General features: G+C 42.1%; 3 protein-coding genes across 4 annotated transcripts; 2 read left to right on the forward strand and 1 right to left on the reverse strand.

Moving 5' to 3' along the window:
- The first annotated feature begins 793 nt into the window (after positions 1-793).
- LOC103353607 (olfactory receptor 52N5-like) lies at positions 794-1,729 on the forward strand. Its single transcript, XM_008276661.1, has one exon. The coding sequence runs from the start codon at positions 794-796 to the stop codon at positions 1,727-1,729; it is 936 nt and encodes a 311-aa protein (XP_008274883.1).
- Positions 1,730-4,619: 2,890 nt separating this feature from the next.
- chrna10a (cholinergic receptor, nicotinic, alpha 10a) lies at positions 4,620-7,943 on the reverse strand. Its single transcript, XM_008276636.1, has 5 exons — positions 7,824-7,943; positions 6,777-6,922; positions 6,478-6,632; positions 5,492-6,024; positions 4,620-5,410 (listed from the first exon to the last, which is right to left on the reverse strand). The coding sequence occupies exons 1-5, from the start codon at positions 7,882-7,884 to the stop codon at positions 4,716-4,718; spliced, it is 1,590 nt and encodes a 529-aa protein (XP_008274858.1). The 5' UTR covers positions 7,885-7,943; the 3' UTR covers positions 4,620-4,715.
- A 501-nt stretch (positions 7,944-8,444) lies between these two features.
- On the forward strand, positions 8,445-10,571 carry LOC103353585 (post-GPI attachment to proteins factor 2-like). Of its 2 annotated transcripts, none has more exons than XM_008276638.1 (6): positions 8,445-8,541; positions 8,840-9,013; positions 9,151-9,400; positions 9,676-9,782; positions 9,880-9,988; positions 10,079-10,571. In XM_008276638.1, the coding sequence occupies exons 1-6, from the start codon at positions 8,521-8,523 to the stop codon at positions 10,207-10,209; spliced, it is 792 nt and encodes a 263-aa protein (XP_008274860.1). In that variant the 5' UTR covers positions 8,445-8,520; the 3' UTR covers positions 10,210-10,571. The 2 variants fall into 2 exon arrangements, with proteins under 2 accessions (XP_008274860.1, XP_008274861.1); XM_008276639.1 differs by having other exon boundaries at positions 8,473-8,660.
- Positions 10,572-11,007: the final 436 nt, after the last annotated feature.

Below are 11,007 nucleotides of genomic sequence, written 5' to 3' on the forward strand. Positions count from 1 at the left end.
CACCGAGCCACCTTGCAGCCCCACACTGACTTGACTTTTCATTTTAGTTGCCAATGTTTTGGTGACTTTTTGTTCAAATAGCATAGTTAACATGTTTGGTTTGTCTAAACTATACAGGAGGAGAGAACGACTGAAATGGACGTTCTGAGTGTTCACTCACCAAAACACAAGTCGAAACAAGCCCATAATTATCACCACTAAACCCGTACATGTGGGAATCGACAAAGCTCGTAGATTAAAAAAACTGCAAACGCGGAAGACGGTGAACTGATGTCAAATGTGACTCATCCTGAAGATAAAAGAAATCCAGATCGAGCTGCTGACTTGGGATTCATTCCTCAATAGACGAGGTACGATACTCACCATCACTAACATCTAACACTAACTGTGCCTGGCTGTACGTTTGGTTGAGCTTTTATTGTAAACGTGCTTAGAAAAGGTCGGCATCATTGTAATGTTACGTTTTCACTAAAATAGACATATAATATAAAACAGCCAACTAATTTATGTTTATAATGTAACTGTCTTGCATTACAGACTGCATTTGTACCCCAAAAATTAGTGTTTCTACAAAAGATCAAGATAGAATTTAATACTGTTTGATTTTCAGTTAAGTACATTTTTTAGCAAAGTTTTTATCATATTTTTAATTTCTAGAAAAAATTCTAATATGCAATGAAAGATATTTTATGTTTTTTTGCTCTACATCTAAAACAAATAACATTGCATGTGTTATTTCAGATCTTTTTTTCAATTAAACATCTTTTTCAGATTCTCCATCTGCTTCAACAGAATGGAAAGAAACTCAACTATTTCCACCGACATCCTGGAGATCCAAGGTTTTGACATCTCTCCAGAGTTCATGTATCCCCTGTTTTTCCTCCTGCTATTTGTTTACTTCTCCCTGCTGTTTTCCAACATCGGAGTTCTCGTGCTCATCATCACCGAGAAGAGCCTCCACCAGCCGATGTACATCCTCTTCTGCAACCTGTCCGTCAACGACCTGATAGGCAACACGGTCCTGCTGCCTCGGCTGATGTCTCACATCCTTTCTACGGAGCGCTTCATCACCTACAACCAGTGCGTGGCCCAAGCCTTTTACAGCCACACATTCGGGTCGGCGTCGCACATGATTCTGGTCATCATGGCCATCGACAGGTACGTGGCCATATGTCACCCCTTGAGGTACAGCTCCATCATGACCACCAGAGCTGTGGTCGGACTCTCGGCGACGGCGTGGGGGGTCTCCTTAGTGCTCGTTTCTGTTCTGATCGGCCTCACGGTGAGGCTGTCTCGCTGCAGGTCGGTCGTGCAGAACGCTTACTGCGACAATGCATCGCTGTTCAAGCTTTCCTGTGAAGACGTCTCCATTAACAACATCTACGGACTGGTTTTCACCGTGCTGCTGTTCTCCTGTTCAATGGGAGGCATCGGCATCACCTACTTCAGGATAGCTCTCATCTGCTGGATGAAGAAAAACAAAGAGCTGAGCAACAGAGCCCTGCAAACCTGCGCGAGCCACCTCGTTCTTTATCTCATCATGCTCCTGTCAGGGTTTCTAACAATCATCCTGCACCGTTTCCCAAAGTACCCTGATCTGAGGAAGATTGCGTACATTTTGTTTCATGTTGTTCCCGCTAATTTAAATCCAATCATTTATGGAATGCAGACGAAATCGTTACGGCATAAAATCACCCAGATACTGCAGGGAAAAGTCACTCCCACATAGTGTCTTTCATCTTCTTCTGTATACTGAGGCCTGAACATAAAGACGTGCGTGCTTCATTAAGTTCACTCACTTTAACTGCTTTAAAGGTGTCTGCTCCAGTTGAAACATTAACGTCACAAGTCACAGCTCTGAGCTCAACACAGCAGAACCTTATGAAGAAAAGTGACGACGTATGAATAAGTGAAAATACTAGTTTTCTTAGCCCCTTTGTAGCAGAACATATGTGTAGTACTAAGAGTAGTATGTACAAACCAAGCTCTGTACCAACCCCTGGTGTTGAAAGTAGGCCTGGTTTGTGTTCTCTTACTATATTTGATGATCGCAAAACCCCTAAAATCCCAGTTTTTATTGACAGAGCATAAAATATTCAGATTACAAATGTCAAAGAGCAAGCAGTCGGATTATTTTTGAAACAGGTGCAAAGTTTCTGCTGGTGTTTTCTGCCATGTGCTGATATTTAAGAGTTTGCAGGGATGTTTTTCACTTTTGTACAACAACACAAGACAAAAAGTCCGAACTTATTGTTCCTATAATGTCATGCATTGTGCAATTTTCACTTTTTGATGATCCAGTTACATGAATTTTAAATATCCAGATAGCTGTCTTCTTTTAACGACCTGTTGCTCTAAACTTTATTTAACTGCTAGAATTAGTTGTTGTGTGTCTTATTAAAGATGGACATGGCCAGTAATACTGCAGTGTGGCTGATTTAATAAATAAATGATTTGGATCAACATTGTTTAATGATAAGATAAAAATGTAGTAAAGAAAGTACCACAGTTTTTAACTTTGTACTGACCACATGGGCCTTCATAATCCAGATCCAGTTGTGTCATTAAGTGGTACCATTCTCCACTTCTCTGCATTTGTTTAACAGTTCTTCAATTCAAATTTGGTTGAAACACAGTTCTGCTGATTAAGCATCCAGTCTTTTTTTCCCTTTGTCATTCGGATTAAAGACAAACATCCCATTTTGCGACATACAGCCCAGGGATAATGCACATCAGCAACAAGGCAAATGGCTTCAATCGAGAGGATTTAACAGATAATCCATGCGAGTTACAATGAGACATTGTTTTCTCTTGGTCTGATTTTTTTTCTTTTCCTTTTTTTGTGCAGAACTTTACCTGATTGTATTTCTAAACACGTTGAATCTCCTGTGGATTTGGGTCATGCACTCCTTGTTTTAGTGATTGCTGTGCTATAATAAATAACGCAGGCTCATGCCGGTGTGTGTGTGTGTGTGTATTTTCGTATTGTATTTTAAAATTAAATTAGATTTGTCCAATAAAAAAATCAATTTTCTGAAATCCCCTCGACCTACGTAAGGCCTCACTCTCTCAGGCAACAGCAGAACATGTTTCATCACCATCAGTCTGCACTGTAGCAGTTGAATATTTCATCGGTTTTAGGGCTTTTATTCTGTCTCGGAGACACAATGTTCAGATGGAAAAAGAATGCTTATTCAATATTTGGTGAGCAACAGTAGATTTCTTACTTAAGATCTTAATTTTGCTTTTGTGACTCTTGATAAATAGAAATAGATGCTTCTGTATATATATATAAAAAACACAAAATAGAATATTCTTTATTGATTTGCCAACAGACTTGTATTTTTTTCCATGAATGTAATTACTTTTACACAGCACTGGGGCAAATGTTGTTGATAACAAAACTCAAAAACACCAAATCTATTTAAGATCTAATTTTTCTCTTACATAGAACTGTAGTATAAAATGACATGTCCTTCAGAATAGACCGTATCTGCTACATATGAAAATCTGAATCTTAAGTAAATTACTGCATAATGCTCAATGATTCCTGTATAGGAAGGGAAACATATGAATATCTGCCAACTAAATCATTACCAAACAATGTCTTCATCAATATGTTTGTAAAGGTGTTTAATAACATGTTTTAAAATGTTGAAGTTTAACTCCTGTGAGAAACCCTGAAAAATATATTTTTTAAAATCAGCCTGAAGTGACTTATGAGGGATCAAATCAGTGTATTTTTCATGATTCTGAGTTGATTGTTCGCATTCATATTTCACCACAAACACTCCATTGTTGAAAAAGGCCACACTGACTTTTACATTTACATTCAGAGTAGCTTTTATTTCACATACTTGTATAACACTTTCTCATTCGCAGTGTCTGAAGCTTCAAGAGTCATCGTCTATGTCTTCTTCAGACTCACCAACATCATGACTGCAGTTTCTACATGTAATGCCTTTACAGACTCTACAGGCCCAGATGCACATGTCCCCATTCTTCTTGCAGCTGCACCGCCAGTTGTTGCAATCTCCATGATAATTACAGCTCCTGAGCTTCAGTAGCTCCTCAGGAGCCATGGGGTCTAGTGTTGGAACTGGCTCATACCAATGCACACCTAATGTCCATCTATAGTCAGTGGGCTTCAGAGACCTGCTCTGTAGAAGGATCCAGTCCCAGCTCTGCACGGAGTGAATACTGTGCAGCTGCACCCTCTGTTAGAGGTAGAGTCTCTGGTTTGATCACTCCTGCTGCCGCCTTCCTTGAGACCATACTGTACCAAATTTGGATCATAAATACACTGAGTGTTATGTGAAATAAAAGCTACTGTGAATACAAATGTAAAAGTCAGTGTGGCCTTTTTCAACAATGGAGTGTTTGTGGTGAAATGTAAATGCTAACAATCAACTCAGAATCATGAAAAAATCTCTGATTTGACCCCGCATGAGTTACTTCAGGCTGATTTTTAAAAATAGATTTTTTGACAATCATTCATCAGTATCGTGACTTGAGCAGGTTTTTTCTGGGTTTCCCACAGGAGTTGAACTTCAACATTTTAAAACATGTTATTACACACCTTTACAAACATATTGATGAAGAAATTGTTTGGTATCGATTTAGTTGGCAGATTTGTGAAATATCTCATACAATGCCCTAACTATGTAATAATCTCTGTGGTATGTACACCATTTGACTTTGCAGGAGTTCTATAGTTAGATGGCTTTTCCCATGATGAGAAGGCTCATTAAAAACACCATTATGAAAAATATCCACATGAAGAAGCGATCTAAAACTTTGGCCACCTTCTTCCACTCCCCAGTCCTTTTCTGCGTGGCCCTCTGGTCTCTGTAACAGTTGGCTATGTACTCGATGTTACGCAGCAGCTGCTTCTCGTTGCTTTGGCTGCTGCAGGGTGGAATCTCTCTGTCTTTTCTCTCCCCGTCGCTCACTCCTCCCTTCCTGCATCTCCTCTGACCCCCTGGATCTCCGTTGTCCATGCTCATGAAAACGCCGTTCTTCCAGGTGCTGTAGTGGCTGGTCGGGTTCTTCCCCATCGAGCCGATCGGGCTCATCATCTGATCCATGTCCTCTCTTTCCTCTGCAATCGCCGTCTCTTGTTCTTTCTCCATTTTGAAGGCACACTCCTCTCTGCCTGGCCCTGCCTGACCGTTCATGGTGCAGTTGGTGTTCTTCACCGGCGGAGGCTCCTGTTTCTCCGGCTGCGGCGACATGCAGTTCTCCCCGACTTCATAAACGAAGCACATCCTGGCCAAGTACTGCAGAATGACTGTCTTGGCCCACTTTGGGACGGGCTTAGCGTCCGGGCCACAGTGGTGTATGTTCATGATGAAGATGGTCAGAGCAGTGGAGGCTGTGATCATGGTCATGGTTGCTATGTAGTACTTCCCTGTGGGAGGAAATAAAACGAGGAAATCAACACAGAGAGTTGCAGGATACAGTCCAGACACATATTTTGGTTTGAACTTACCAATAAGCGGCACGCTCTCCGAGGGCGGCATGATCTCTGCAACTAAAAGCTGAAAGACGGTGAGTGCCAACATGACAGTGACGCCCAAAGAAACCTTCTCTCCAGAGTCAGCAGGCAGGTAGAAGCCCAGCGGAGCCAGAAAAGAGATCATGACACACGGTATGAGCAGGTTGAAAACGTAGAACGAGGCTCTTCTTTTGAGTTTCAGCGTGTAGGTCACGTCCGGGTACGGGTCGGCGCAGCAGCCGTACAGAATAATGTTCCTCTTCCCCGGCATGCCGAGCACCTCCCACTCCACGTTCTCCACCAGGTCGGCCAGGTCGGCGCTGTCCATGGCGTTCAGGATGTCCAGCTGGTTGCCGTTGTACGTCCAGGATCCGTAGGTGAACCTGCACTGCTGGGCGTCGAAGGGGAAGAAGGACACGTCCACCCTGCACGAGCTCTTGGTGATGGCCGGGGAATCCCACATTATCTGACCGTCGTGTCGGATCACCACGTTGGTGTCCATGGGGCCTGTGAAATGATCGTCAGCGCTGGAAAACAAAGAAAACTTTGCATGGAAGAAGAAATGAGAGAAACACTGCTCACGTTCAGGGCAGCTGGGATTAACTTCTGGAGAATGATTTGAGAAAGACACTTGATCAGGATACAAAGGCACAAGGACGCCAACTGAGAAGAGAGTCAACACCTTTTGGAGAGTTGTACTCACTCCTCAGCGTCTGCGTTTTATAACTTTTGAACAGCTGCTTTTTTCACACGTCAGCACATGCAGAATGTTTTTAAGTAATTCTAATCAATATAATGTCATCAAAATCATTATGAGATTGTAAAAGTCACATTTCTGAGGTATAAAAAGCAGACAGAGGCCTGCACACTCCTATAAATAACTGCTTCAAGGAATGTCCAGCTTGTGCCTTTAATACCGACCAACAGAGGCCACGCTTGGATAATACTTGAATGATTAACCCAATACCAGTCCGACCTACTTGTTATATAGGACTATGTCAGGTCTCCATACATAACTACTAGGTATGCGGATGGTATCGAGTCCATCGTAATCATCTTTATTCCATTTGAGGTGTGCATCAACCCACACTTGCCGTATCCATAAATATGCAGTCAAAATTTGGTTTCGCTCATCCTGTAAAATATTAAGAGTAATGAAAAGTAGTGACAACAGCAACACAAGGATTAAACAGCAACAAGATCAGAGTGGAATCAGAGATGTAATATTGACGTGCGGGTGTCTGCTCAGATGATTTTCACAGTCTTTGGGTGTTTTTACCATGTCGATAATTTGCGACAGCGTGACCTGCAGAGTCACATTCAGGATGGTGTTGGTGTCCTCTACAGGCCTCAGCGCACTCGTGTAGTTGGTGAACAAGTCGTTCAGGAGCTTCTGAGCGTATTTCCCGTGAGCGCAGCGACAGACTGGGGCAGAAGGAGAAACACTGATAACGTACAGCAAGAAAAATGGAAGTATTTGCTTAAGAAGGCCTCCTAAAGTGACAATTATTTGTTCCTGGCAGAGTGACATGCACAGCAGCTGATTCCCACTGAGGTGAAGATGGGGAGGAACATGTGAGACGGGATGTGAACGCATGGCAGATGGTGGACGGGGACAAGGGAGAGGATGTCAAGCTAGATTGCCCTTCTGTAAAGCTCTCGTAAGAGATCAGGCAAATCTGTCACTATGTACCAGCAGAGACTTTGTCTGCTAAGGCTGCGTATGTGGAGCGTAACATGTGTTGGATTAATCCACTGGACACACAACATATGAGTATCAAAGTGAGCCTAAGCAGGGAACCTAAACATCCAATGAAAACAGTGATGCTGGAAACTCCTTAGCCATCTTTTCCAGTAATTTCACCAGGAAACAGTCAGAAAGATGTAATAACAGTTTTAATAAAGGAAACGCTATATAGCCGAGCTTGTTTCCAGCATCAACAATGGATTTGGGGGAAGCCAGATGTTAACCCTGAATCGCTGTTACTCTAAAGCCTCTGAGCTGGATACAAAGAAGGCCTGCGGGATTATGGTGATAGCGAAATCCCTAAACAACTGGCTGCAAGTTTACGGACTCTGGGTGGAGGAGGGATGGAAACCAGAGAAGGAATGGATGATCCATAAGATATTAAAACAATGACATTAATCAAATGAAATCCAGCTGATGGGGACAATATTTTATGCAGATTGTTCTAAAAAAGAAAACAGGTTTTTCAAACGTTGCTTTCTTTTTCATATTAAATTTAAGTAACCAGAAGCAGCAATCAACAGACATTTTTTTTTGTGTAAAATACATGACATAAACTGAAAATAACATGAAACTTACTTGGCAAAATACTGGCACAAAGAAACAAGAGAAGTAAAGTTTGGATTCTCCTTCGTTTCATCTTGCAAATTATCTCGATCCGAGGAACATTTGAGCTGCTCTGCTGCAAACGAGCTTCATGCACTAAAAAAAAAAACGATTTTGAACCAGCAGGCGGATGGTGAAGTCAGCGGTCATGTGTTGTCCTGCGCAGAGCCGCCGAGTGACTGAAAACAGAGGCGGGGCAGCAGATGGACAGAACAAGTCCTGGTAAACTGCCACATGTTCACACAAATGGCGAGTTACACACGACTACAATGGGTCTTTATTAGGATTTTGGGAGGAGAAAAAAAAAAAAAAAGATCGATCCTTTGTTTGCTGCGCTTCAGCACCACGGAGAGCTCCAACCTCCTCACAATGGAGCCTTTAACGCACATTTGCGCTCGTTTTTCTCCAAATGGCTCATTTGGCCAATCACCGAGACATATTTCAGCATGTGGGCTGTGCATTATTTCCACCGAAGCATCTCCAGCATTCTCCTCCTCTCACTTTCTCTTCCGGGTGCTACAGCTCCGTCCTCCGCCTCCTCCCTGCTTCCTTCTGCTGTCCGCCGCACCAGGAGGATGTTGCATCCGCAGGCCTGCGTTCGTCTGCCGGCTGCAGAAATGTCGTAAATGCAAATAGAAAAAAAATGTAGGAGGAATTTATAGATGACTGGATGATCGATCCACAGCTTATGGTATCTGGAGGATTTAGCTCCATAGCGCAGCCTGATACAATGTTATTGTGTTAGTTGTTGTTTTTGCCTGTGCGTTTAGGTGGGGTTCAGATTATTGGTAAACAGTAAACAGAGTGGAGGTAGGTTGATTTCAGACCTACAGGTTTACTATGCATGCATTTAAAAGAATGTGTAAATCCCTATATATCTATCAATATATGACATAAGATCAATGTAATGTCTGATTTGCAAAGTTTTAAATTCCAGGTGCATCCTTTGTGTGTTCACCTTCTGCCAGCTTGTCTCTTCACTGTTTCAGTCTAAGATGCTTCAAGGCTCAAACATCTTCGGGCACGAGAGGCCCCTGGTCATCAGGGTGTCATTCGCCACCTGTGTTCTGGCCACCGTGTGCCTCCCACTGCTCGGACTGATAACTTGTGTCCTCATCTCCTCTGTTTTTCACTTTGAGGATGCTACTGGAACACACTGCCAGGTAATGCAACCAGCCATGTTTTTCCTGTTTTCCTTGTTTGGATCTGTTGCATATAGTTTCTATATTTTTGCATTTGCTCTCATCTCCCTTCTCTGTATATCCAAAACCAAAACAACACCCTGTCTGCGTGTTTTCAGGTCCCCAACTACCTGCCATCTATCAGTGCCTCGATAAGCCTCAGCCCTGAATGCCACATATGGCGCTTCTGCATCGGACTGCACTCAGCGCCGAGGCTCCTGGTGGCGTTCACCTACTTCAAGTTTTACAAGACACGTTTCGCCGCCAGGTTCCCCGAGAGTTTACTCAGCTGCTTGAACTTGGCCTTTTCCATTTTTGAAAACCTCGGCCTCTTGCTCCTCACATATGTATCATCCAGCGAGACGTACTGTGAGTAATACGTGTTTTGTTTGCTTTTTGGGAGAGGCTTCCTTCAAATATTTGTTTTCTCTTTGAATGACTGAGAGAATGGTGGATTAGTTTTGATGGTTTATGAAAATCACAAGTCTGATTTATAATTTTAGCAATATAGCCATAACAAATTTACAATAAATTAACAGGTTTGTGCATTGATTCAACGTTTAACTTTCATTTTGTTGTAAATTTTTTTTACAGTTTCTGCTGTTTATTGACCAAATTTCCCCCTCTTCTTGTTTGCTTCTTAGTTGTGCATAAAGAAGGTTTTGTCCTCTTCATTGTCAGTTCCCTCATCTACATGTCGATAACCTGCCGGTTATGGAAGACTATTAAGAAGTATTCCTTAAGTCCTGAGGTGAGAAATGCCAAATCAGACACTACATACTGAAATTCAACACGTGATTTGCAGCATTTCAGTCCAGTTAAGTCATTTTCATTCTTCGTTTTTAAAGGATGCCAAGTCCCACCATTGGAAAGTACGCTTCTTACTTCTCAACGTGTGCTTCTGTGCTTTCGCCGGATTCTTTTACTGGAAACACAACATGTACTGTGAATCAGGGAGTAAGTATTAAATCAGTATTTCTACAAGTCTTGGCTTTAAAGAGAAAGCACAACACGTCTATCATATTCCCTGTTTCTTCTTTATACCAGGTTATACGTTTTTCGCTCTGTTTGAGTATCTCGTGGTCTTCTCCAATATGGCCTTCCATCTCACAGCCGTGTGGGATTTTAAGAGCCGTGAGGTCATGGTTATTTCATCCTCCGAAGATAAAGACTTCTGACTAGAAACTCAAGGACTGCGTACTGAATGTACAACCACTAAACCGCCGGACGATAACGGCCTTGATCCTGCACAAGAGGAAGAGTGGGATGAAGGCCTTTTCCATATATTCCCGTGATGACGGCTCTTAAGTCCTTCGAGTGTGTAGATGTCAGACGAGTGTGAACAGAACATGCACTTGTGTTGCTGTAGGGTTATTCGGTTAGCTGTAAGTGCAATTTTGTGCCTCGTTGTCCCATTCATGGATGCCTTCACCTACATACGGTGTGTTATGTAATGTGAAATTTTAACTTTTGTAAATTACACAGCAAATGTGTGGTCATACTGTACATGTGCCTCAGTAAAGTGACAGTTCTTCATGTGTGTTTGGCTTTTATTTTGAAATGTAAAGGGGAAGATGGGCACCGTCATTGGCTTTTTTTTTTTTTTTTTCCATTTTGAGAGCATGTATGGAAAGTGAGCATCTAAAATCAGGATTAAACACAAAAAGTAAACTTTTAAATGCAAGAGAAAATTCTTAGGATGACACTTCTGTGGTTCCAGTGCAACTCTAAACCTTGCACATACCCAATTTTGAGTTCAAGAAACTGACCAGGCTCAGAAACAACCACTTTTAAAACTGTATTTTACAACAATACTGAGGAGACACTTTATCATTAGTTGTGCTCGTATTTGTTTATTTAGAATTCAGTGCATCAAATCTTGCAATAGATTTTTTTTGTAGTTCATGCAACAGTTTTTAATCATGACTTCCTGTAAAACATGTAGCTTTAAGGCCCTGTTGTCGACCCACTGCAGG

The sequence above is a fragment of the Stegastes partitus genome, unplaced genomic scaffold, assembly GCF_000690725.1.
Source record: "Stegastes partitus isolate 25-593 unplaced genomic scaffold, Stegastes_partitus-1.0.2 Scaffold78, whole genome shotgun sequence".
NCBI lineage: Eukaryota > Metazoa > Chordata > Actinopteri > Pomacentridae > Stegastes > Stegastes partitus.

Bases quoted from the DNA above. Each gene is read 5' to 3' on its own strand.
- LOC103353607 (XM_008276661.1), top strand. From the start codon at position 794: ATGGAAAGAAACTCAACTATTTCCACCGACATCCTGGAGATCCAAGGT.
- chrna10a (XM_008276636.1), bottom strand. From the start codon at position 7,884: ATGAAACGAAGGAGAATCCAAACTTTACTTCTCTTGTTTCTTTGTGCC. The intron at 6,633-6,776 runs GTAAAAACACCC...AATATTTTACAG, and splicing joins TGTCGCAAATTATCGACATG to GATGAGCGAAACCAAATTTT. The intron at 6,025-6,477 runs GTAGGTCGGACT...TTTGTTTTCCAG, and splicing joins GACATAGTCCTATATAACAA to CGCTGACGATCATTTCACAG.
- LOC103353585 (XM_008276638.1), top strand. From the start codon at position 8,521: ATGATCGATCCACAGCTTATG. The intron at 9,783-9,879 runs GTGAGAAATGCC...TCGTTTTTAAAG, and splicing joins AGTATTCCTTAAGTCCTGAG to GATGCCAAGTCCCACCATTG. The intron at 9,989-10,078 runs GTAAGTATTAAA...TCTTTATACCAG, and splicing joins CATGTACTGTGAATCAGGGA to GTTATACGTTTTTCGCTCTG.